The 26,323-nt window shown below is 52.4% G+C and overlaps 3 protein-coding genes across 3 annotated transcripts; 1 reads left to right on the plus strand and 2 right to left on the minus strand.

The window, feature by feature from the left end:
- Positions 1 to 5,460: 5,460 nt before the first annotated feature.
- On the plus strand, positions 5,461 to 6,285 carry CTRU02_200492 (transcription factor; the record flags this gene model as incomplete). The annotated part of the gene is made up of 1 exon (XM_036718500.1): positions 5,461 to 6,285. One exon carries the CDS (start codon positions 5,461 to 5,463, stop codon positions 6,283 to 6,285), a length of 825 nt encoding a protein of 274 aa, XP_036589500.1.
- Positions 6,286 to 15,778: 9,493 nt separating this feature from the next.
- Positions 15,779 to 16,684, minus strand: CTRU02_200493 (tetrahydroxynaphthalene reductase; the record flags this gene model as incomplete). The annotated part of the gene is made up of 2 exons (XM_036718501.1): positions 15,779 to 15,813; positions 15,883 to 16,684. 2 exons carry the CDS (start codon positions 16,682 to 16,684, stop codon positions 15,779 to 15,781), a joined length of 837 nt encoding a protein of 278 aa, XP_036589501.1.
- Positions 16,685 to 22,310: 5,626 nt separating this feature from the next.
- On the minus strand, positions 22,311 to 25,469 carry CTRU02_200494 (transcription factor Cmr1; the record flags this gene model as incomplete). The annotated part of the gene is made up of 4 exons (XM_036718502.2): positions 22,311 to 23,627; positions 23,685 to 25,209; positions 25,276 to 25,330; positions 25,400 to 25,469. 4 exons carry the CDS (start codon positions 25,467 to 25,469, stop codon positions 22,311 to 22,313), a joined length of 2,967 nt encoding a protein of 988 aa, XP_036589502.2.
- Between the last annotated feature and the right edge of the window lie 854 nt (positions 25,470 to 26,323).

Below are 26,323 nucleotides of genomic sequence, written 5' to 3' on the forward strand. Positions count from 1 at the left end.
ATGTATGGCTTGAATTCTCCTGGTCGTATCAGGAGCCGCAAACGTGGCGAGGCTCCCCGTCATTGTGATGGCTCGAACTCCTGCGCCCTAGCGGTCTATGCTCGGTGGCACTTCCAGCCATTTGACAGACAAGACGATCGCCTGTGCCGCTGAACGATAGTCATTTGTGGTTCTGAATCGCCTGTTCCACCCGATGAAGTTGGGTCTGAGAAAGCGGAAATGGCGCAATACAGGCTCAAAAGCAAAGGAGCAACTTGGTTCCGCCCTCTTGAAAAGGAAAGGGGAACGTGGGCCACTGCATATCGGAGAGTTCAACCTCGAGAGCTTGGAGTGGAGAGACAAGGAGGTCCGACAGAGAAAAGACAGGGAGTGATGACGAGCACACTATCCAATGCCGTCTTCGGAAGCCATCTCTTCATCTCCGGTACAATGACATCTGAATCACGATAACGGGCCGTCAAAACTGGGACTCGGTCCAATTCAAGACGCAGCTCAGTAACCTTTGAGCCAACTCTGTTGGTGCTTGTTTGCCTATTGTCCCGAAGCCAGATGTCTTTGCTTCATCTCAGGCATCGCCCAGTCGGGTAGATACCTTGATTGCGATAGTGTGGCCATCGGTGCGGATACGATGGACCGTTGCATTGTTATCGTCGACCCTAGTCTTCGTATACCTTAAGTTAAACAAAGGTGCTGGGCAAGCACTGGGCAGACCAGGCCAGACCAGGCCAGGGAAGCGAGCCACATGCAGACGCAGATGTGCCATCGAAACTAAGATATTACACCTCAGACATGTCGCTGGTTGTTTGATGGGGTTTGGGATCCGACACTGGAACAAAAGGAACAATGGCTTTGTCCTTCTTCGTGGCTTGAGATCTATACCTCCTCTCTGAGCAAATTGAACAAAAAGAGGGAATCAATCGGAAGCTGAGGTAGCCGCGCGGTGGCAGTTTGATTTCGCATACTTTTAATGCAAGGTGGGATAGCGCATCTTGACTGACCTTGCGCATACGCAGTGCAGCTTGCTGCACGTCCTGTCGTGGACGAGATTCCCTGAGGAGCGGTACAACGATGTGCCCGATATATGATGGGTACAGTAGCCAAGTAGCCTATGTAGGCTCCGCTGCGCCGCATATTCTACTATTTTGTTTGGTCGATGGCTGAGTGGTGCTTCTTTTGCTTTCGCTATCCAGGCCAGGGCGGCCTTCCTTCTCCTGAAGACGAGGTGCCATCGCTTAGATGCATTGCCATGGCTGGCACTAGAGTCAGTGCTAACCGGGGTTTCGATGGGGTCATGATGGGAAAATATGGCAATTCTGACTGGGAGTTCACTGGTTGATACGCTTGTCGGCTACCCTGGTCAGTTGCTGTGGGAAGTTAGACGCAAGCTGGTGGCCCTCGAACCGCCCTTAGCTGAGCGGTGGATAGCAGAGAGCAACAGTTCAAGCGGAGGCAAAGAGGAAGATTAAGAAACAAAAATAAAAATTAAAGTGGCCTTCGGTACCTCGAGTACGTAACGGGTCTAAAGTGGGCCCACCCCATCCAGGGAGGAAAGGGGATCTCATCCAGGCTCCCACCCGTGCCGGGGCCCCCTGTTCACGGAAGCTGCAAAAGCAGGGGTCTAGTGCACCCCATGTCGTGTCGTGCAGCCACGTCCCCATTACTTGATGGCTATTCCGTTTTTGGATTGCTGATACTATCTGCAGAGAGTATCCGTACGTAGGTCGGCTTGATGGGACTTCACAGTGTGTGAGATAACCACTTGTGAGGCCGTATTGCAGGTGCAGCTGAGGGGGAGGGAACTGCACAGGTCGCGTATCTATCCATACAGCGCAAACCAATGAGCATCGGGGCGGATAGCAAGTGGCAGTGGCCAGTGGATAGTAGGACCTGCATAGTTGCAGAGCAAACAGAAGGAGTAGCAGCAGCAGCAGCAGCAGCAACAATAGCTTGCTCGTTCCTAAGTCACATGATATGGATCCGCAGAGCTTGAGTACGTACTCTGTCTTACCCTATCGATTGGTTCGTGTCTCGTTTGTTTTTTGCTGCCTTCCATTTCCTCTTAGGCCTTCTCTTGGTTCGAGGCAAGCACCTTCTCACACCGAGGTACGTACTCTCTGTGCCTAGCTGACGGCTGCCCCTGTCCGTTGTCTTCCACTTCACACCTCACCCACCCCATCTCCACCTCGCCTTCCTTACCTAATGAGTTGTTAGGGCCCTCAGCTTGGTAAATAGCCTCCTGGGTGTGGTAGTGTAAGGTACGTATCGCGCCCGCCCCGTCCGTATGCCAACCAACCTTCCCGTCCCTCTCTCTCATGTCTTGGTCTGCTTTTCTGCCCGGCTCCAATCCATGTCCACTTTGGCTTCCAATTGTCACCTAACCTTGCCTTTGCCGTGCCTCTTACACGTCTTAGCCTGGCTTCCATCTCACTAATCCCACTTATCCCACCTCAATTCTCATCTCTCCTCTGCCACTTCTTTTTTACCCCAGAGACATACAGATCGCCTTGGCTTGTCCCATCTCTCCCCGCTGTAACAATGTCAATCGACCAACAAGAACAGAATTCGACTGTCTTCGTACCGAAATCGGCACCTGGTCAATGAGCCAATCACTTAACCATACCGTCCGTATCTTGCCGTCCGTTCCCCTCACCTTGTCCATGCTCTCTCTCTCCGTCGTCAAGTTCAACCTCGCACACGCATTCGTCCTCGGACCAACGCCTGGTCTGTTCGAATCGGCCGAGCCCATCCACCACGCGGCCTGTTCTGGCCTTCCTTTGCCCGGCAGCCCCAGTATCGTCTTCCATATTTCTCGTCTAACCAATCCCAGTGGCCCGCTGCTTTCTCCTGCTCCCCGAAGAGGAACCTCCACTGGATCCAATCCTTTCCTTACACTCGGCTTGCTTCCCAATCCCCCTCCATTTTTTCCCACTGGACCGGCTCTGGCTCTGGCTCTGACCTTGTCCTTGGGTCTGCTCGAGCTCTCGCTGCCCACAGATGTGTCTGAGCTGTTACGGCCTTGCTCTGCCTCGCCTTGCCTTAGTTACCGTATCGTCGTCTGCGTGCCTTAGCAGGCTTTACTATACGTCCAATGTACATTTACTGTGCCTGAACCTGGTAAGCAGACGAACTGGATGCATAACCCACCCTGTCCAGCGTTTTCACCTTCTGCCCTGCTCCCTTGCCCCAGCTCCCCGTCTCCATCCATTTTACTTTTTCTCACGCCGACTTGGAACGAACCGTTTCTACCGTCCCACGTCTTTGCCTTAATCCTCGAGCAGGGTTCCCCGTTCCTGTCTCTGTGCTGGGTCCCAGCTTCAGCTTCCCCCCCCTCTCCAGCACGCACCACCAGTCCCTCCTCCCCGTCCATTATCACCATCTTTTCAGTTACTATCAGTAACAGCGATGCAAAGTACAGCGCACGATGGCGCTGTGCAGTCCTCAGGTTCAGCTCTCAGCACAAACCAACCGTCGCTGCCGTCTCCCTTTGCCCAGCCGTGGTTGTCTGGTGGTCTGACGGATGCGAAAAGTCTTCGTCATTCGCCCGCCCATCCCACTTTGAGATTCAGGATTTTGGGATGGGGATCTCCAGTTCATTCCGCTGCCGGCAACTCTTTTGCTATAATCAAAGTCATGTGGAGAAATCGAGAAACCTGTAAACGGCAAGAAACGAGGTCCATCATCTCTTCACTTCCTCAAAATGCATTTCAATGTCTTCCACCGCCTCCACGTCTCCATTCTCCTCTTACACCGACCAAGACGAGTGCCACCTCCGTTGCTTGCATACCCAAGTCAAGGCTTCATCTGGCCTTGACCTGGCCTATTTTGTTCTGTTTTGCCTCCGTGCTGCGCTGCGCTGCTGGCTAGCTGCCAAGTCCATTCTCCCTCTACCTGTTTCTCCCGGCCAAGTCACTTCGTCCGAGCGGATTGGGCGTGCTATGGCCTGCGCAGAACAGAGACCTATCCAATGCCCTTGAACTTGAAAGTCTAGGGTCTCTGCGAGGGTGCCCGCCAATGTCTATCACACCCAAGATCAAGTGGAGGGGTACCTTGCCTTACCTTACCTGCCAGGCCAGCACATGGCTCTTTTCTTTTTCCCTCAAACTGGTTCCCGTCAATTCTCGTTCCTACACAGAGCTCGTCCGCAAGACACACTCACCCCAAACTGGACTGGGACTACTGACAATGGCACACATAGGCACACACCTTATGTCAGGCCATCCTCTCTCTCTCTCTCTTTCTCTCTCGCGCCCTCACACACTCTTCCTCTCACTCTGTCTCTTTTTTGGTGTGTGTGTGTGTTGTGTATATGTATGTATGTGTATGTACGTGTATGTCTGGCCCCCCTCCACAGTGGACCACCAGATCTGCCCTAGTCCTTCTACCCACGCCCTCTCACTCAAAAGTCACAGCCCACATGTACATGGGCTTGTACCTCCCTCGCTCTGTATAAGCCAACAGCATAGCATATCTAAATCAGGCCTTCGCTTTTTAACCGTTCAACTTCCGCTCCTTCTTGTCCGCGTCACATACCCTCTCGCTCTCACAAGCTCCTCCTCTCGTCCCTTCCTCCAGAAACACCCGGACTCTCACTCCATGCTCGTCCCTCTTGGACTCTGGGTAATGGCCGTGACCGTTTCTGTTCCTGTTTCGTGACCCCGTTTTTTCCATCTTTGTCGTCGTCTGTCTACCTCGCAGCAGCCGGCTAGAATCCGCTCACTCTTCTTACCCCTGCTCTTCATCCGTGGCCCTCGGGGCTCTTCCCGCACTTCATCGCACCCTTGCACAAAAGTCTGGATAGTGCTTGCTAATCCTGCTCCGCCTTATCCTCCCTCAATCATCACACAGACGTCTTACTCGCACCACCAGTCTCCAGAACTTTAATAGATTCTGTTTCCGGGTCCCTTTTCTTTAATAGTGGCTTGCCCCTCAGCCGTCACTTCATCCGCTGGACTTTGTAATTCTTCGTTAGACCAAAGATACCCTTCCCTTTCAGTCTCTTCAGAGTTCTTCCTCCAACAACCGAGAGATACTCGCCTTTAATCAACAATGTCTTCAAGCTCAAAGCCCCGACAACCTCGCCTCCGGGCCTCTTGCGACGGTTGCTTTCTCGCCAAGGTCAAATGCTCCAAGGCGCGGCCCATCTGCTCCAGATGCCTCGCGTGTGGCCTCGAATGCAGATATTCCCCCTCGAGCAGAGCCGGCAAGCCCAAATCTGACAACAGCGCACCGAGTCACGCCAACACTGTCCACATGGACATGACCGACCTTTCTCCCATCATGGACGACAAGAACCTTATGTTCAGCCAGCACCCAGGTGCAGGTATGTACAAGATGGAGACTGGGTGGCACACCCCCACAAGCATGGAGGGTGCCATGACCAGAAACCCCTCCATCTCCTCTGGGCTCGCTCTTCTGGGCGTCGACGACACAACACCCAGAGATCATGACCCAACCGCCGATATGTATGGAGGCGCGATGCCTTGGACACCCCCTACCGACTTCTCAGCTGCTCCTTACCAGGACATGACGATGGCCACCGCGCACATGGCGCCTCACCATGGGCGCTCACAATCTATGGACATGGCCATGTCCGCCCACATGACGCCTTGGGGAGAAGCAGCACCGCACGACATGATGCACTATACCACAATGCCTACGCCGAACAGTATGGCAGCAGCAGCATACTTCCCAAGCCCTTCTACTACACCCAACATGCGACCTGCCGTCAGGCATAAGTCCTCATCATCAGGAGGAGGTGGGTCCTGCACCTGCTTCACCGTCTGCTTACAGTCGCTGCAAGCTCTGCACAATGCCTCTTCGCCTTCAGCGCCGCCATTCGACCTGGTGCTCTCCCTGAACCGCAAAGCTGTCGAAGGGTGCGCTGCGATGCTTTCGTGTTCAAGATGCATGAGCCGTTCGGGCACCCACACGGCCGCAATGCTCCTGGCCACCGTCATCGGCAAGATCACCAGCTTTTACAAGAACGCCAGCCACACTTACTTTGAAAACGGAATGGTCCCGGCCCAGCTCAGCCCCAATGGCGGGCTTGGAGTCAGTCTTGGAGCGTACACACTGGGCGGCGAAGACGGCAGGTGGCTCGAGCTCGAGATCCTGAACCGTGAGCTTCGAAAATTGGAAGAGGTATACGCCCAATTCCGTGAGGTGTGTGCCGATCTCTCGGAAGACCCAGAAGTCAGCAAAGCCATGATTGGCTACTTGGGTCACAACCTTGGCACCACACTCGAGGTTGTCAGCCACCGCAAGGGTGACATGAGCTATGCTTAGTTACACCCTGGCTGGGTCGCAGCAACAAGCAACTAGCTGGACAAGTCTAAACTAAAAAAGAAAAAGATATAAGCAATGCCAAAAAAAAGAGAAAAAAAAGCAAAAGCCGAAATGGGGAGGATGGGAGAGCTTATCGATCCTCCAGTGGGATTCAAGAGGCTGAGGCTCGAAGGAGGCAAAGGAAGAAGATGGGCGGGAAAGGAAGCGTCTAGCTCTCTATACGACTGACATGAGCATTTCACTACCTACTACTACTACTACAACATGGAGTATCTATGGCGGCAGGGTGGTGGCAAATGGGACAACATTCGGAAACTACTGACTGAATATCTGTACATTTTACTTCAGGGGATGGCGTTGATTCAATATTTTTTCTTCTTCCTAGCGGACTCGACAAAATATGGGGATACTTTTTTTTTCTCTCTCTTCAAAGGAAAGACGATACGCATACATGCTTTTAGGCGTGAGCAAATCATTCAACTTGCAAATTCACTCACTATATTATATTGGCAAAACATTAGAGGAACACATGAGAAAAGCACACAATAAGGGTGTTGCGCACGGTTACATTATTCAAATCAGACATCAAGGGGAAAACAGATTTTTATTTTTCTCTCTTCACTTCATCTTCATCTCTCCGAGGATATTTGGAAAAGAATGAAATCTTCGGATGCATTTTTTTTTATTTTTTTATTTTATTTTTTAATCCTACTTTGTTTTACTTTGGACGGGTCAAATCCGTCCATCATTCTATTTTTTTTTTTCTTTTCGCTCTTACTCCAAACCCCCCCTCCTCTCTTACACGCCAACCACACGAACCACAATCATGCCATGGCGATTGGCTTTCAAAAAAGGGAAGGGGTCCCGGTTCATCGGAAGGGCTCGTAATATCCCCAAAAAAAATTCGAGATTTATGCGCCGTCGGAGCCTCTCGGACGAGCGCTTTTTGGAAAGAATTGAGTGGAAAGGAGAAACATGGGGGGAGGGGGGAGGGGGGGAAGACAAAGCGTCCTTTGGCTTGGCGGAAACATGTTCGTAACAGACAGACAGCGGCAAACAAATAAAAATAAATACTACCAATTTCATGCAAGGTTAAGCAATGATACGGAAATAACGAAAGGGAAGGGGAAAAAAAAAAAAAAAGAGAGACCACACTCAAACGAGACGAGATAGATGAAGATGGGAAAGATGTCATCATGCGTGCTTTGGACGTAACCAAAAGGACCGCTCATTTCCAAACATGGCATGCATACATACTATACTATACTACACTACACATGTACGCGCAAACATCGAAAACGGTGGATCTGACGCAACTCCGATCGATTCGCGAACCACCACCTCCTCCCCAGTTTCCGTGAGCTTGCTGGTCTGCTTAACTCCGAGCGTGAGTTTTTTTTTTTTTTCCCTTTCCTTTTTCCGAGTTCCTCCCATTAGTAGACAGTAGTACGGAAACCAGAGAGAGAGTGTGTGTATGTGTGTGTGTGAAAGGGTTGGACGGCGGTAGTGGTGAACTCCCCACCCCTCCCCCCACGTGCGTTTTTGTCAAAGAGGCTGCATACTCCTGTCGAGGTGGTTGCATTAGCCTTGCCGACTATCCCACCTATCCTTCGGCCAGTACCGAGCTGGTTTTCGCCCCAGGCAGCTAACATCTGTTCCGGTTTCCGTGCCTCGCCCACCCATTCGCCAGTTTGTGGTCTCTGAGATCCTCTTTTCTTTTCTTTTCTTGTTGTCGTGCTATGCGCCCCCCCTTCTCTATGGGCGATTCCTCGTCTGGCGTTTGAACGGCGTCTCGATATTACATTTGCCTTCCCGCTCTCGCGCAGCCTAGAACCTCACCATGGCTTTGTGACCTGTGGCTGACGTGACGGATCATAGAAGCACGGACGGTTTGGAGATGTCCGGAAGGACGTGAGGAATTGGGGCTTATCTCATGCGGCAGTCAGGCTTGCCTCTGACTTGCTTGTTGTCCAATGATGTCTACCGCCCGTCTCGTCAGGTTTGTTCAGCGGTTTCTAAACATACTAGCCGATGGCGGGAAGGCGGGGGCTCAGATGGGAGAAGGAAAAATAAGCCATTAGTCGCCAGGCAGGGCATCAAGGTATCAAAGTAGAATATTCTCCGACGCAGGTTCAGGGTACAACTTCCGGTTACGGTAAGAATCCCAGCATTAATGAATGTCTGAGGTTGTTTTACAGCCTGAGAAGAAGGGACATAGGGTACAAGGAACGAAGGGAATCCCAAGAAACTACCGTGTGCCGGGTATGCCAGAGTCTATGGAATTCTGTGTTGCAGAATCCTGGGGCTGTAGAGCCATGAGTACGCGTCTCTTGAGGCGATGACTTACAAAGGCTGATGAATCAGACGCCAAGCGGCTGGCTGAGGCTGAACAATTGAAAAAATTACTCAAATAGGTATGGCCAGGCTCAGATGTTCGTCTTGTGGTCATCATGCTTCGCTGGGTGTTGGGTACGTCAGCCAGATAATCGGAAGAACGAGAGGGGGGCACGGATGGGCGATGATGGGAGTATGTAGTTCTGGCCTGCATGACGTGAGGCAACGGTGCGGTAGGAGGGGGGTTGACAAGTGTAATTCAGGCACATCCGCGGCCCAAGCTTGCCGCTCGCTTTGAAGGCCATCATCATGCAGTAGCTGTTGGTCTCGAGTCTTCTGAGCTCACGGCCTTTTGGTTTCCACTGAAGATGCCATATGCCTGCTTACCGACCAGTCCTCTGGGAATTGAGGGACAAAGCGTACATGAAAAGTGGCCAGAGAATTGAAGCAGGGGGGAAGTATATCAGACACACGTGGGGTCGGAGGAGTTCACGGTGGAAACCCGTTTCATGAGCTCTGTCTCCATCTCCGTTTAGACCCGATAGTGACTGGTCGACCAACATGTCGGATGCCAGACGGTAGCAGAAGCTCTGATGTGAGGTTTCAACTGGTCGGCGGAAGGCCCAAAATGGGAGCCGCGGAAGCCGGTTCAGCCAGGCGAGACGATGACCAGCATATTGGTTTTCGTATATCTTTCAGACCAATGCAGCACAATGCGAACGCTCAAGATCATTATAGAAAGGACCCATTGCAGTGGGTCGTTTCAAGCTTGAGCTGAGAGGGATGGGATTAGAGCGGGTGGATTGAATGACAAGAAACGAGACCTCTCTGCTAGATTGGTGGGTGAGGTGTTGTACCCAAGCCAATGGTAATGAAACCGAAAAACGCTTGCTCAGTCGCTCCTAAAAGATCCATTAGGAGTAAGCGCGACACAACTCATGTGAAAACCTGCTCGGCCTTATGACTTAGAGTTTGATATTCAGGATAGTTTGGTAGCTCACAAACTTTCCACAGTTAAGGCCCGGAAATGGTCTGTGACGGTGCATCTGTAAGGAGGAGCACAGCTCCCTTACTGAGATTAGGTTTTGTCATGGGAGAGAAGACAAGCGTTGCGGATCCAGGTTCCTGGGAGCAAGCTATCCTCCAAGAACAGTGCTGGTGAACGGTTGGTAATTGCGTGCCCCATTGCCCCCTTGGAATCTCCAACCCAATTGATGCCGCAAACCGCCGCCACCAGTGATTTGACCCTCTGACTCGTTCCCAGTCTGGTGGCATTCTCCACTTTTAAAAGGCAACCAGGGCGGCGGTAGGGTACTGCAGAGGAGACCGTAGATGGAGCAGCTTCCCGCAACCCCAGACCAGGCTGCCATGTCAATAGAATTTAAAGGGCGTTTATTTTTGTCGGTCTCTAGAGCTACTTGACACTGCGTGAGCCGCTGGTACAAGCATTAAGCCTGAATGTTCGATGTCTCTAATCTTGAACGGTCGTGTATGAACAATGTGTCACCATTCCTCTGTTGGATGAAATTCCGAAATGGCCGTGTTCGAAGGCAAGATTGCACTTTCGGGGTAAGATCTTAGTTGAGCATTGTATCGCGCCGTTCCGAAACCAGTTATTGGCACGCTGAATGCCACGAGCTTATTTTGGCAGGTTGTGGTGGGCTTTGCGCTTGATGATACGCTGAGATCCTAGCTGGTGGGAGGAGGAAGGCTTGTCAGATGGCGGGGAAAATGGAACCTGGTAGACTGCTTTTGCCGGAACAGAGCCATTGACAACCTGGCTAGCTGTAACGTCTTGGCTTTGATCCCCGGGCCTTGTTCATCGAAAATTGGTACGGGCTCCTGAGGACGTTTGGAGCCGATGTCGAAGGCGGGTGCGGCAAGTTGCGTCACGCTGCATTGAAGACAGCTTACAGGAGCCGCGGTAGCATTCGTTTGATAATCCAAAGCGGGTCGAATACCATGAAAGCACGAGGCGGGGTTCCAATGACGGCAATTCACCCCCGACGGATCAACCTGGGGGGCATTTTGCGTGGTTTGTTCTCTCGAATGCTAGACGGCGTGTTTTGTGCAGCTTAATTCCAGCCTCTTGCGAACGACAAGGAGGGCAGCGATGATGAATGGGGCGACGAGCAGCAGGGGTTGAATGACTGATTATGCAAATGCTAGTTCGCGCCACCTACTGCGCAAAAGCGACATTACCTTGACGCCCTGTGCCGGACAAGGCGGCCAGGGTTTGCAGTTGGGCTTTCCTGGACGCTCAACATCACGCCGAGAATGGTCACTGCATTGCCCAAGGCGAATCGGAAGTTGTGTTATCCGTACCATTAACCAGACTGCATCTTGAAGTGGAATGAGAGCCGCCACGAGTGCTTCGGTGGTGTGATCAGATCATGCTGACGGCTTCCGCGATGTGGTTGGGTCTTAAAAAATGACGAGGATGTTCGTGATACAAAGCAAAGGTAAGGAAGGTGTTAGTTGTGAGATGCAAAAGGCGGAGGAGGGGCGAGACCGGGGGGTTGCCTTGGCCAGATTAGGGAGGGGATGCTTGCTGTTAGGTGGGGCTTAGTCATAAACGTAGCTTATCTCTGTTTGGACTACAAACACTCCACCTTTATTTTAATTCAATATCGGAATTTCTGCGGGGGAAGCACAAGGGTTGTAAGGTATACCAAAACCCCAGCAGTACAGAAATAGACGATACCAGCCTCAATTGCTCACCCTAACGATGGAGCTCTTACGAAACGAAACGAAAATCGTGAAATCGGCGTCAGATTCAGCTCCACAACGCCATCGTCATCTTCCATGTTTCCTGCCTAGGACGGGTGCAACGTTCAACCTTCACTGGGCTGCCGCAACAGCATCACCGCCGTCGTCTGACCTCCCTCCTCCTCGCCATCAGCTCTCTGTGTCACTGCAGAAGGTACAATCATCACCTCATAGGCTCAGCCAACGCCATATGTCGGCAGGATGATCTTAATGGCCTGGGATTGGCGGTCTGGCTTGAGCTCTTCAGACAATGTGTTCTCCAGCAACTGCTCCGCGCAGCAAATTGGGAACCGTCCCAGAAGCCGCGGCTGTACGACGACACTATCACCCCCTTCTCTGTTGACACCACTACGCTTCGCCGCCCCTCAAGAATGCAACCGTCTGTCGGTTACACAAGGCACCAGCATCATGCCCATGCCATGCGCCAGCCTGCAAGCCTCGAGTGTATCCACAAAGCCTGCCCTATCATCTGTCGAGCATTTCCTTCCTGTTGGCCAAGTCCAGACCCTACTTGCCCCGGGCTCGTTGGCCAAACCTTGTCATGTAAACTCTGCCCGCCGCAAAATACCCAAGGGCCTTGGATACGATGCCGTTACTCAATACCAAGGCTTCTGCCCGGGTTATGAACGGTGCCAAGTGTCCTGCATTTCGACCTCGCCGACCAATTCTCCGGGTTTAATGTGCGGTCGGTCCCGGGACGAATTTCACTTCGCAACAGCCAAGAGACCAGCAAGCAGAGAATCCCTCAGAACATCTCCAGCCATCGTAATGGGCTTCTTAACATGGCCCTGAATTCATTTTGCGACACCTACTGTACAACTCTGGTGACTTTTTTTTTGCCATGATAATCTCAGCATCGTCCCAATTGGGATGTCTCGAAGCCATTTGCCTGTCCAACCACCTCCCATGCACCATTTTCCTGCCGAAATTAGGATATGATCGTCCGAAACAAGATGGCAACTAGACAGGAGGCACCTGGCCCAGCCTCCGATATGTGATGAGTTGTTCTTCTCTTCCACCAGTGTCTCGGGGAAATTGTTCCCGTGGACAACGCTTGTGCAGCCCTCTTTTCTTTTCCCAACAACCTCACAACCTAGATTGCTATGCGTTTTCTTCGTATTCTGGTCCACGTTACTCCACAAACCAACGTCGATTAATCCATGCCTCTGATTGCTCATCCGGCATATCCACCAAGACGCATGCGTTTTTGCCCGATTCCTGGGCAAACTATTGTCGCCCAATGCCATGCGTGCAATTTGTCTGTATATGCTTGACCTGCCTTACATTTGCCTGCTGCAATGCTCAAGAAGTAACCCCCACCACCGCTCAGCGAACCACGACATGCCGCATCACACCCTCTCTCCATCGCTTCCGAAAGAGAGGCTCTGTCGCATTCAATAATGTGGTTTCGTGGCTTCTTCCACCAGGGACTGACCCAGTTCTCCCCCAAAACCGTAATTTTTCAGCTGCGAAGGGCCCAACAACATCGCAGCCACGACATCATGTTCACCGAGGCCTGCTTCTATTGAGCTGCACTCTGCTAGATAACAGCGGCCACGCCACCCTTCCAAGCCCATTCAGGATTTGCCCGAAGAACCCGAGACTCATAACAATTTTCTACAAACTTTTTTGGGCACTCTCTTCGCCCTCTGCGGGATGCGCGAGATAGCTACAGAGGCTGGCATTGCGTGACACTGCTTACCGGCGACTCGCCTGGTTCGTCCGATTTGTGGGTGCTGCGCGAACTTTGAAATCGACACGTTCGTGTGTGTGTGTGTGTGTGCCCGCGCGCGGCTTTGATCGTCGTCTGGTTGTTGGCTTTACCTCATGGCCGACTATTCCCACGTCTCCATATCTGAAAGTCCCGTAAGCAGGTCCTTGTTACTGCGTAACATACCATAATCTCTGCATTTAATTGCCGCGGGCCCCTCATGACGTAACTATCTGATTTTTGGACCCCAAAGTTCGTATTGAAGCTTTTCGGGATGCTTGTACTGGTCTAGGCATTGATGTTGCCCAAGACCAGCTTCCTCTCCGACATTGGCTTCTTATCAGTGCTCTTCCTTGATCTCCAAATCTTACGTCGGATTCGCTGCAGGATTGGATCGATCATATATCAACCCTCCAACAAGCCGTGCAATATCCACAACCATTCCGCCCTTCCCTGGGGATTCCTTACGTTGTCATCTTACAGAGCAGCCTATCATCATGTATGTCAGCGTATCATGACATTAGCAGGAAGCGGGCAACGGACCCAGTCCCACGTCACGACAAAAAAGAGCAGGGGGCTCCCCTTGATATGCTTACATTGTAGGCACCACAATAATCGAAAGTCTTTTTGTTGCTAGAGAGCGAGCGGTGGGTAAAGTCAAGCGCTACGGGGGCTCGGCACATTGATCAACGTTACTTCGTGCGCCTGCACAGTAATACGGCCGCTGGGAAATAATGCTGCTGCTGCTGCTGCTGCTGCACACTGATACAGCATTAGTTACAACAACATGCTGAAATGCCGGGTATGCAGCGAAGATCAAAATTTACAGCTGTCATGTGAGCGGCTAACCCTGCAGTCGCCAACCTCGACAACAAACAGTGGTGAAGGTACCCGTACGCCCCCCTCCCGAGTTATCGCGTCATGGGCGTCCTTTTTTTGCAGACCCCTGCTCTATCCGGGAGGTTTTATCTGAATATGGCAAAAACCCTGGCGATAGCGTTGCGGGTGGACCCGCTGGGGCCGTGAAAATCGGAGTATCCGCTTAGCCGGATGGACCGCGACCCGACTTCTCGGCCGGTGGAACATCGGAACCCGGGAGGTTGAGACTTCAATTGAGAGACTCCCGAACGAGCCGGACTACCTCCGCAAACTGGCCAATCGCATATACTCAAATGAAACATTTCTGTTTTGCTCATGCATATACTTTTCCAGTAGTCATGACATCGACTTGACGTTTTTCTCATTCTTTCATAACACCATCCATCGCTAATGTAACCAGAGCCCCTGAGTCAGACTGTTAGCTTTCAAAGCAAGCACACCGTCAGCCTGAATGGGGAGAGTCCGATGGCTGCATATCCGTGTTTTTTTTTTTTTTTGGACCCCTTATGCAAAAGCCCAATAGGGCAGAAACAGCGCAGAAAACCAGGATCACATCTCGAGGATCGGTGGCCCAGCGTCAGCATTGGCGGATGCTCAGCCGGCTGGCCGTCTCACTCGTCAGCACATGACAACATGTAGAGGGCTTTTCCGCCTGGCCAATCTCACCTTGCGGGTATGGATGCAGATTCAACGTCTGTTGAGCTGGTTTAGCACTTTGTTGGCAGTTGGGGGCTCCTCCCATCAAGGTCAAGGGCGGGGAAATCCTTCACGTTTCGCCATGATTACGGTGTCGTCGTATCTAGCTTTGGGGCTGATGAGGATGGATTCAAAACAGTAATAATAATAGATAATTCAAACTATATACATGGCTATGCTCACTTTAGTGCCGGCATTCCTTACTGACCTGGTCCCTGGCGGAAAAGTCCGGGGGTGGATGGTGGCTTTTTTTTTTTCTTGTGACATGATGAAGCCTCCATAAGCTTCTGACGTGATGTTACCAGCAACCCGTTTGGCTGCTTTTATTAATTACAAAAATGTAATAATCGTGCTTATTATTCCACCGAAATCTGACCAAGCCATCGGCCCCTCTGGGCTTTCTGGCGTCAAGTACGTGATACATTATATGTACGAAACCAGGCACTGGGATCGCCTTAACCGCGCGCTGCCTAAACTCTCACCATCCATTCCTCCCGTCCGTGCCGACTGGTCTAGGCCAACCATCTGTAGAGGCGCAGGAGGGAGGGTGGCGGGCAATCGTGTACACGATGCATTGTCGTCATAGCCGTTTGATGTCGTGCGTTGTCCAACTGCAGCGAGGTTTCTGTTTTTAGCGGCTGATGGAGGCTGGAGCAGCCGTCGGAGTTTCTCTGGAGAGGTTTCGACTTTTGTCTTGTGTAGTCTCACCTGGTAGGTGTACAAAGGGGCAGCCACACCGACAGGGCTCACCGAATTATAGCTACAAAATACGACGGCATCATTTCAGCTGGGGATGGCTATAACACGCCTTCTATTTTCATGTGCTGGTATCGATCAGGGCTTGTTTAGTCACTCACACAAGGCGCAGTAGCAAAGGGAAGTGGTTAGTTCTAGTCAAGCATTGAATATTTAGCCGTTTCTACATACGCCTGTCCTAGATACGTTGTAACTCCCGTCTCTTTAGCTCCTTCATTACCAGTCCCATATCCCCATACCCGTGGGCCGCGAGGTGTCCGGCTCGCCTTGCGACCCAATGCATTAAGATGTCACGAGAGCAGCCCCGCACGGAAAGGGCTGCCCCGTGGCTTTGGTGGTTTAAGCCATTTATGTACCGCCACCGGTGACCTTGATGACCTGGCCTGTTGTAATGGATTAGCAAAAACTTGTGTGTGAACTTTTATTATGGGAGTGCTCGGGGAACTCCTTACCGTTGATCCACTCGCAGTCAGAGTGGCAGAGGGAGGCGACGGCCTTGCCAATGTCGGCGGGGACACCGACGCGCTTGAGGGGGTTGAGGTTGGCCAGGCCCTGGTCGATGATCTCGATGGGCATGCCCTTGTAGCCGTTGGGGACGTAGTGCCACGAGTTCTCGTCGTACATGTCGGTCTTGACACCGCCGGGGGCGATGGCGTTGACGGTGATGCCCTTGGCACCGCAGTCGACGGCGAAGGCGCGGGTGAAACCCTCGACGGCGGCCTTGGAGCCGGCGTACAGGGCGTGGTTGGGGATACCGCCCATGGAGGCGGCGACGGAGGAGGTCAGGAGGATGCGACCACCGCGGCCGCAGTGCTTCAGGCCCTGCTGGGCGACGAAGAACTGACCACGGCAGTTGAGGTCGAAGATGTTCTGGAAGAGAGCCTCGTCGACCTCCTCCTCGGGGCACCAGACCTCCTTGCCGGAGTTGGAGATGACGAAGTCCATGCGTCCAAAGTGGGCGACGGCGCGGTCGAAGAGGTCGACGACCTCGAGGGGCTTGCTGATATCAGCCTTGAGGGCGATGGCCTTGGATCCGGACTTTTGGATCTCGGCGACAACCTCCTCGGCGGCGGCGGAGGAAGAGCCGTAGTTGACGACGACGTTGGCACCGCGCTTGCCGAGCTCGACAGCGATGCCACGTCCGATACCGCGACCGGCGCCGGTGATCAGAGCGACCTTGCCGACGAAGGGGCGGGCAGCATCGTAGGGAGCTGACTGCTGCGCAGCGGAGCTGTCAGTAGCGGAAGGAGCCATTTTTTGTAGACTCTTGTAAAGGAAAAAGGGGAGGAAGGGAGAAGAGGATGAGGATGAGAGGCTGAGAAAATTCGAGATTGAGGCGGTTCCATGAAGGAAGTTATATACAACTTTTTTGGGGGAGGGAGGGAGACAGAGAGGGCTACTATCAGAAGGGCGAGCGAGAGAAGACCGAACGCATGTCCGCCCGGGCGCCGCACATCCGCCCGGTGCATCGAGGGACCTTGCATTAGGGGTGGGATGATCCGAACTAGGATCGGGGGCCCGGGGGACGACCACTTTCGTGAGCGCGAGAATAGCGACTAGAGGGAAAATGGGATGGGGTAGGCCCACGAGTTCGTGCACCGGGCCCCTTCTTTTGGCGCGAGCGAGAGTGGGTGAAAGGACATCAGTCCGGCGTCTTCAGATCAGACGCCACCGACCGCGGGAGCGTTTAAGCCATAGCACAAGCAGGACACTGCAATAAGGAAAACAACAAAAACTACGTTTACTTTTTGTTGATGATTTGCAGCAGAGAAGCCCGCCGCAGTCTGAGTAAGTTCAGTTCTCGCCTCAGAAGGCCACTCTTTTCTGGTGAAACTTTGCCTGGATCAGATTTGGTTTTGGTGGGACACATAGTGTGTTGTCTCTTGGAGTCAAGAGCGTCTATGAGTGGCCGGCACCTTTACATTCGGAGAGCTGCCCATGCCCGGAGTCGGGCACCGGAGTTGTGGAGAGTAACTCAAGGAAAAGGGATGGGGATCCTCCATATCCACCACCACCACCACCACCACCCCAACATACCTGTTTAGCTCCGTGCATGTTCTATTATTGTCGTTTCTTTTTCGAGAAGCCAAAAGGACTGTGGCACGCACGCTGGTTGCCACGACACTGCTCGCCCCATAGGGGGATGGGGTTAACAAAGCTCACCGCCCGCTATAGTAATGCGACAAATGGCTCGCGTAGCGCCGCGTTTAGCGGGCAGAGCTACGGGTAAGCCAATGTCAGGGCGATGCGCGCGGCGCCAGGGACCGGTGCCAGTGCCCCGCCGCCTCCGCTGAGGGGCGCCCCAACGGAGGTCCGATCGCAAGGGGTACAGTGCCTTTCATACCACCCCAAGTGAGAATCCCGTGACTTTGGACTCTTGTCCGTGGACAATGAGCTCATTATTGAACCTGAATCGCGCTCATTACCATAACCGCGAAAGCACGAACTCGGAGCGGAGGTTCAACTCGGGAGTTCGTGGTGTTCCTCACAGGCGAGGTCGAATGGAGTGTTAGTCGGCCTTAGTCAGCCGGGGCTTGCCGGTGCGGCAGAACCGAGATTCCGGTATTGTTCCTCGATTATGTAATGCTATCGACAGACTTGAGGGCTTCAGGTTATCAAGGTTTGATTATATAAGTTTGATAGTTTTCTTGGTGTTGGTACATATCAAGTTGTGTGATTGTTTTTGTGAATACTGCGTAGTTGGTTGAGTTAGAGTGTCCCAGGTTATCACATTGATATTTGTTTATTGGATAATTGGCAACTCGAAGTCCACCAGCTTCTAGGACCTCCCCAAAGCACTGGGATTACGCATTAGAGCCAGTAAAGCTTTCAAATTCTTGTCTATAATACAATTTTCTTACTGTTTATTTTAGTAAAATACAAATCACTGCCTCACCAATCACTCTGGTTATTGCCCACTCTAAGTGAGCAGATTCACAGGGTTGGTATATCACGATTTACTCTATGAAACTCGTCTACTGCGACCCTATGATCAAGAAGTAATCCATAGTTAACTATTTCCCCGTTTAAGTCTGACACAATGAGTTCGTTCGGCTGAATAGAAGTTCTTGACTCTCACTGAGCATCTTCATCACATCTCGCGTCCCGAGCCGTCGGCAAGCGACTAACAGCGACAAAAGCGAGCCGCGAATATAAAGACGCGATACAAGCTCACCTGCAGCTGTCTTAGCGCCAGCATCGCTTCCTGTCGCTGCAGATGATCCTTCCCGTGCGCCGGTTCCAGATCCGGACCTGCAGACTCACGACGAATCGGCCTTGCCTCGGTCTCGGTGTTGACGTATCTAGAGCCAGTACATGAGATCAAGAGCAAATAGCATCAGAGACATGGGCCACAGCAAAACTGTCTCGTCAAAAACAAGCAGCAGTCAGCTTGGCATGGCCTGGCGTGTTTTATCAGAGTCCCCCCACGGTTAGGAGATAGGCCAGGACGCGTTGTTAAAACCGTGGCATTTCATCATCGGGCCTATACCAAAACACGGGACTGGGGGGCTTGTGATTCTTCAATCAACCTGGAATATGATGTGCCGCTCAACGTGAACCCAGGGCGTTTTTATTGATTGGTTATTGAGCGAGTTTGGCCAACATGAAATACCTCATACATGCTGTATCTGGCGAATCACTCTCACTCCAACAGGAGAATGAACCAGAATGTCCTCATCACTCAGATAGACAGCCCGAATCTGTTCCCGTGTAGAATGGCAAGTCAAGGTTGAGCTGCAAATGATTCATAGTATCTGCGTCACGCATCCCGGTTCAACACCCGTCTGGTCCACAATCTCCCGCAGAACTCTTGGTCCTGCCCAACGCTAAAACAAATCTTCCCAAAGGAGTGAATGTGTGTAGGACAATGCTTATACCAATCATGGTTAAAGATAACATTTGCCATTCCCGCCCCCTACAGTTGCAAATCTCGGGCCCTATCTCAACCCCGGCCAGAAGCCTCGGCCGATTTTGGATCACCTCATCCAGCAGATCCGACATGTCGATTTTCTGCAAAATTCTTGGAAAGTAGAACATCAGATTTCGGTATTTGCCCGTGTCTCCGTCGGGCCGCTCACATCATCATAACCGACAGACCCCTTTGATACAACCCCAGACCCGGGGTACGAGATCCGTTTGGCCGCCAACACTCCTCTCACTAACCTTAACCCTTTTCCTGTACCAGCCATCTTCAACAGGTGCAGCGTAAGGCTGGGCAAAACAAGTTGGAATCATTCTTAAAACCAGCAGCGGTAGTACCACCCCCCACCACCTCGGCCAACCACCGCCAATCTCCCGTCACCGACGTCGCGAATCCGTCCAATCGTCTAACATCAAATTTCGAGCGCAGCAGAAACCCTATCACGCCTTCCGGCTGCTCCTACTCGCTCGTTCGGCTAGAAGTGGGTCGTCTGCCGGTGCTCGCTCCTCTCCCCGATCAGTGTGAAGTCGAGTTCGCCTACGTACTGGTCTATTTGCCGAGCTCCAACTCCGGTCCACACCAGCTATCTTCTGGACTTTGGACGAAGATGTTACACTGGGCAGAATGTTTCCCTGAACTCCGCGCCGGCTGGACACACTCTCGCTCAACAATCCCGGCGTCAACCACCGTGTCGGACTATTAGTCAAGTCCGCTCCATCTCTGGCGTCTTTCGTCCCGTTCTCACACTCGCCAACTCTCAGGGCCACCCTCACGTCAAGCAGAAAAAACAGGACTGTCAAAACACTGCAGGTTTGTCATGAGAAGAAACCTACCCACCCACCCACCAACGGCTGTACCCATCGCAGATCCCCCCGGGGAAGGCCTCGTTCGCGTGTTTGCGCCACCTCGAGACGGAATTACGTGGGTTTCCGTTGGGCGTGCGATGGAGAAATCCCACACCCCTCAACTGCCGTAAGTGTGAGGAATCGAGAAACTAACTATGTACTTCCCGTTCTGTGTGAAACACACACACACACACACACACACACACACGCACGCACGCACGCACACACACATACAGATACAGATACACATACACACCCAGGTCACAAAACAGTGTCGCCTCGTAGCCCAACCAGTCGAATCGGGGTTTTGTTCGGCTTCTTGCAGCATGCGTTCCTCGGCCTCGGTGTGATCTGCAGCGCAGGCTGGGGTCTTTTTATTCCAGTAAGTAAACCGGTAATCACTAACGCCGCCGCGACGGCCACTTCGTAGAGGAACGCCGCAAAATCCCACCATTCCACGTTCCTGGGGAGGGGGGTTTCTCTTCCCCTTGGCTGTAAGCACCACCCGAGTCGGCCGATCCGTGCCAAGAAGGCATAGAACGATTTGTGTTGTTACGCCACGCTTCTACCGCTATGCTTACACTGCATGTTAGGTAGCAATGGGAAGCACAAGGCCGTAGTTTGTTTCCAGTATTCTCAACGCCGCTTACAGTGACGTCTTTGCTTTTGTCCATGCTCTCTAGGCGTACCCCGTTTATGAGTTGGCCTTTGCTTGATAGGGGATGTAGAGTAGACCCTTGTTCGCGGAGTATCCGTCGCTAGATATGAGAGCATAAGGCGGACGAGGGCTTCTGCTTATCGCTTCTCCTTACCCGGCGGGCATTTTCCATGCCTGGGGGGGGGGGGGCACCCTTCACCTTGTTTCTCTACGACTTTGGATGGTTCCTCGGGGAGATACCCCCTCGATTGGACCTACCATACTTTTGTACTACAAACAAAAAGTACTCACTACGTGTACACACGGTCTAGAAACAAGAACCCACCCTTTTGACCTCGCTCGCCCCACCCAACAGCCTGGTTCAGGAATAATTTCAGACGAAGGTTCCGCGGCAAGGTTGGCTTGGTTAAGAAAGGTTGAGGCAGAAGAAACACACACCAAAATCCGTCATATCCAGCATTCCCCTCCCTTTCGCTTGGCGGGAAGGCTTTCTTAGATAAAGTTACATCTAAAAAAAAAAGAGATCGAGAAAAAAAAAATACGACCTATAAAGTTTTTTTGTAATCCTTCACATGTTTCCGCCCCCCGTCAGCGCATCCCTGAATTCCGCACAGATCATATGAGAGCTCCTTGTCTGTCACACATGTCACATGTTACCCCCCCTTCAAGCTTACGTAGTAAAACTATTACTACTACTAGTACAATTTTATGCGATATTTTTCATCCGATGAGTCGTTACCAGTGTTTAGAGACCATGCATGTCCCTGATGTCTTTTACGAGCGCTTTCATGCATGTGTCCTGGGGTCGCATACGAGGTGCGCTCAAACAACCCTCTCTCTCAATACGAGCTTTCAAAGCATTGGATTTATTCGTCACAGGGAGGAGATAGACACGTGAAGTTTCGATGACCAAGTTAAAGCTTGTATATTGTGCAAATTTCTTTCGTTTTTGCAGCAAAGGGTTCAAGTACATGATGCTTTCAGAAGCGAAGGCCCTCCCTATAATGACCAGTGGCCTGAGGTATCTAGTGATCAAGAGCTCAAAACGATATGTAAAAAACGAGGAAAAAAAGACGAAAATAAATCAACCTCATCGCTGATTTGTTTGCAAAACGCCATTAACCTTGAGTGTTTGTTTGTGTGTTTGTGTGCGTGTGTGTGTGTGCGTGTTTTCCATTTCATCAGACGAGGTATATGCTAGAAGCACCCTCAGGTTTGCTCCCCCAAAATGTGCAATTGTCGTTAGGCCATAGACGCCGATGAAGCAATTGAAGATTGTACAGGTTAAAGAAAGCCGTCCCCCCGGAAAATATTGACAAGTACCATGTATCCAAGTATATGTAAAATGAATAATAATAACATGGTAAGAAGAGAAAGTAGGGTTTTTTTTATTTTGTGGATGGGGCATTAAGAAGGAATGGATAGATGAATGTGTAAGGACTGGTATTAGACGCCTTAAGCGGTAGCAGTAGCACTGAGACCATCGACGTTCCAGTTGTTGTTCAGTGACATGAGTTTGCGTCTGATGCCATCGCCGATACGGTAGGTCACGCCCTCCTCGATGGCCATGACACCGTATCCGATCACCTCGGATGGCGTATCCAGGCCCATTGTGGTTCCATCACGCCGGGTGAGGACCGCTACGCCGTCGCCTCCGCTCCAGAGGTAGGAGATGACGGCCGGGTCCTCGGGTGTGACCTGGTCAATGGCGACAATGTTGCCGCTGCCGTGGGACTGACCGCTCGTGGCCGCATTGGAGGCGCCAGCGCCGCTGAGCTGCTCGGGGCTCTGAGCCTGGTGTTGCGAAGCAGGAGAAGACGAAGCTTGCGACTGCTGCGAGGCCTGTTGAGCCTTTTGGAAGTTGGGGTCGAGACGCGCAACGCTGTCGGCCCAGAGAATGAGAGTCGCGCGGTATACACCGGCAGGCCACCAGCATGGGCGGCGGTCAGCAGGCATGGAGCGCAGGAGGCGCAGGACCTGGCCGCAGTGGAAGATGGCCTCCTCGCGGTTGTAGACGCATCGCTTGTGGCGCAAGCTCAACTCCCAGTAGGAGCCGTCAAAGCCATCACGGCGAGCGAGGCGCTCGATTTCCGGGAAGTTGGTGACGGCGTTCAGGGAGATGAGGTGATAGAGGACCAAGTTGCAGCGCGTGGTGCCGCAGTCAGGGTTGCTCTTGGATAGCGACATGGTGAGTTCGTACCACTTCTGGAGGAGGGCCTGAACCTCTTCGAGGCGGAGCATGGTGCTCGCCTTGGTCACGGTGCGTGAAGTTGCCCGCCGGGTTGACATGACATCAGAGAAGCATGAGAGCATCTGTCTCAGATGGCAGAGGAGAGCCTGGAGGGGATGGAGGAGAAGGCGAAGCTGCTGAGGTGACAAGCTTCCGTGGCGACGAGAGAGGTTGTCATGGATGAAGTCCTGGAAGAGCTCGCAAAGAGAAGGAGTAAGGGACGGGCTTGTTAAGAGTTGAGGGTTCACGTTAGCAGTGCAGCCATAGATGTTCTGCACATTGGCGAACCATTGCTCCGAATTGGAAGAGAGCCAGAGAGATTCGGGGCTGGGCAAAGGGCATTGAAGGTCGGTGATGGCAAGCTGGGGCGGGGTGTCGTGGAACAGGCTGAGTTCTTGGTCGGCCATGACCCAGTTGTAAACGAGCCTGTTTTGCATCTCACGGTGTAGCCACGCCCGCCACTGCAACTCCGTGCTAGTTGTGCTGTTCAGAGTCGGAATCATCGATGGTTGAGGCTCCAACATGCCGGCGTGTCTGAGCATCTGCGTCAAGTTAGCATTCCGTAGATTGATTAGTTGGCAGAAACCGTGGCTGCTTACTGATAGATACATTCCCCTCTGTCCCATCGAAATGTCCATCAACCACTTGTCGCCACTCCAAGCACCGAGCAAAGTGAATAGCAAGGCGCATCGAAGAGCAACTGGGTCAGCCGACAACTCGACGTCTTTTTCGATTATGTCGAAGAGGGAGATACGGCACGTTTCTGTGAGGCCGGCAGCGAGATACCTCGCCTCCGCCATTGGCACATTCGACGCACCCTGAGCAATCATCAATAAAACGAGAAGGGTCGATGCCTGGTTGTTCAGGAGCATCTCATTAGGGTCCACGCATCCAGCGACGATGAGAGGGTAGTAGTATTGCAAGCTGCGGACGTAGCTGCGAAGGAAGTACTCGAGAATCTTAGTAGGAGGAAGCACAATGAAGTTGAATTCGCTCGGAGTCGCATAACCGGCCTTGGAGTAACCGTTGTTGAGGCCGCTGCGGTGAATCTCAAGGGCTTTCTGAAGGAACGACTGTGTGATGGCCAGCATCCGGTCGCGTGTACGAGAAGTGAGGGGGACTACAGACGCATCCGATGCATCCCAGTCGACCTTCTCGAGATACTTCTCCAGGGAGTTCCAGGTACCATCCTCCTTGGACTTCCGCTCGAGGCACTCCAGGTGAACGATGGCGGTTCTTGGGCAAGTACCTGAGTAGATGGGGGGGTTGCAGCGAGCGAGAGGCCACGAGTCTTCGGCGGCAATGACAACCTCGAATTCGGGAATCATCGACTCACTCAAGATACCCATAACTGGTTCTGTGGGCTTCATTGTTGTGTCGAAGTCAGCAGTGGACATGATGCTGGTGCTTCTGGTGTGAATGGATCCACGCGATGATGAAGCCGTCATTGGCTCGGAGGCGGAGGTTGAAGACATGTCACTCAACTCGGTGAAGCTGGGCATCGACATATCAGGACGCGCCATAGGCATTTGACTTGAGTACATGTCAAGTTCCAAGGGATATTCCGGCCACACCAGCATGTCTTGGTAATTGGTATCTGGTGTGATGAAGTCGTTGTTGAGCTGCATGAATTCATCGAGCCCATCGACTCGGCTGTGAGGTGAAGGGAATTCATCAGGACTGCGATGCGATTGTGGTGGCGAGCTTTTCTTCATGGCCACTTCAGCCATGCGAGGATCCATGGTTGCGATTGGAGAGCCTGTCGACATCTTCCCTGGGGAATCTTGCTTGGGCAATGTCGGATCCAAATCCATAAAGGCAACCGGCTGGGCCGGTTGTGGTGGTGGAGGTGCGGTGGGCATCATCTGTTGTTGGAAAGCAGCGCTGGCCTGGGCGGCTCTGACAGCTGCCTTGGATGATCTTCTCGCAAATCTGGCAGCACAAGGAAGGTTCTTCTCTGCACATCGCGAGCAAGGTACCCTCTTATCACAACCGGTCTTTGCGTTGGCGCAGTTCTGACAGGCGATGGGTGTGCGACCAGCGACGGTAGGCACGCCGCCTGGCAGGGGTTCCATGGGATCTCGTGCCTCATGATATGTTGAGTGATGTCTTTGGAGGAGATCTCTGTTTTGGGCAAAATGAGTGAGTAAAGATACCAAGGATGGCGCGGTAGCGGGGAGCTGGACTTACCGTCTGGCGAAAGAGAGCTGGCAAGCACTGCACCGATGGGGTTTGACATTGGTGTCTATAGTCCAGTCAGTTCAACTCTGCTTCATTCGAGCCTTTAGGTGTGAGGGCGGGATGGAGGACGTACGACTGGGAATATGTCTCTCCAAGTGTTCCTTTCGGGTGAAGGACTTCCCGCAATATGCGCAGAACACCATTGTGGCGGATTGCTGTGAACAGTCGCTGGAGGCGAGTGGGATTGGGCTTAAATACAAGATACCATCAAGCTGCTGGAAGCTAGGCAGATTTTAAGGCGTCCTTGTCTTCGCTCTGTGCAATCGAGGCCGAACTGAGATGCAACTCGCTGGAGGGAACAGTGTGTACTTCGATCGTGGTGGTCAAGACTGGCTCGTGTGTCTCTATTAAGTCGAAGATGTGATAGAGAGAGAGTGTGTGTGAGTGCGTGAGAGAGAGAGAGAGAGAGAGAGAGAGTAAGAAGGACGAGGTAGAAAAAGAAGGGGGTAATAAATTGCTTGAAGACGCAAAGTTCTGCAAGCGTGTTCGATAGTGAATGTGCTGGTCAGACTTCTGGACGAACTTGCATCCAAGATATTGTTGCCAACAATGTAAGGGAGATACGAACTAGATATGAAAGCAGAGGTCCTTTAGAATTCGACAGCAGAAACGTAGAATGGGTGGATGGTTTTCAAATATATCACGGAAGCAAGTCATGGACTAAAGGAACAACGTATGGATCAGGGCCGGGCGTAGCGGGCAGGGGTTGCATGGGACCCGTCAGCTCGGCGAATACGGAAGCGGTCTGGGCATGGCATCAGCTCTTCCCAGTAGAGTGGGAATAGCTTGGATGGTCAAGGTAGGTAATGGTGTGGGTGACGGGCAGTGGGATCTTGAGGGGCCGAGGCGGTGCCTGCTTCAGGACGAAAAGCAGAGTGAGTACGCACAGTCGTTGGAGGCAAGACAAATGGAGCATATGGAGATATACAGCATGGATCCTCGAGGCCAGGGTACGAGACTACTTGGTGGCCCGGCACTGGTTGACCCAGGGTGTTTA

Source organism: Colletotrichum truncatum (genome assembly GCF_014235925.2).
Source record: "Colletotrichum truncatum strain CMES1059 chromosome Unknown Contig_0001, whole genome shotgun sequence".
Classification (NCBI taxonomy): Eukaryota; Fungi; Ascomycota; class Sordariomycetes; order Glomerellales; family Glomerellaceae; genus Colletotrichum; species Colletotrichum truncatum.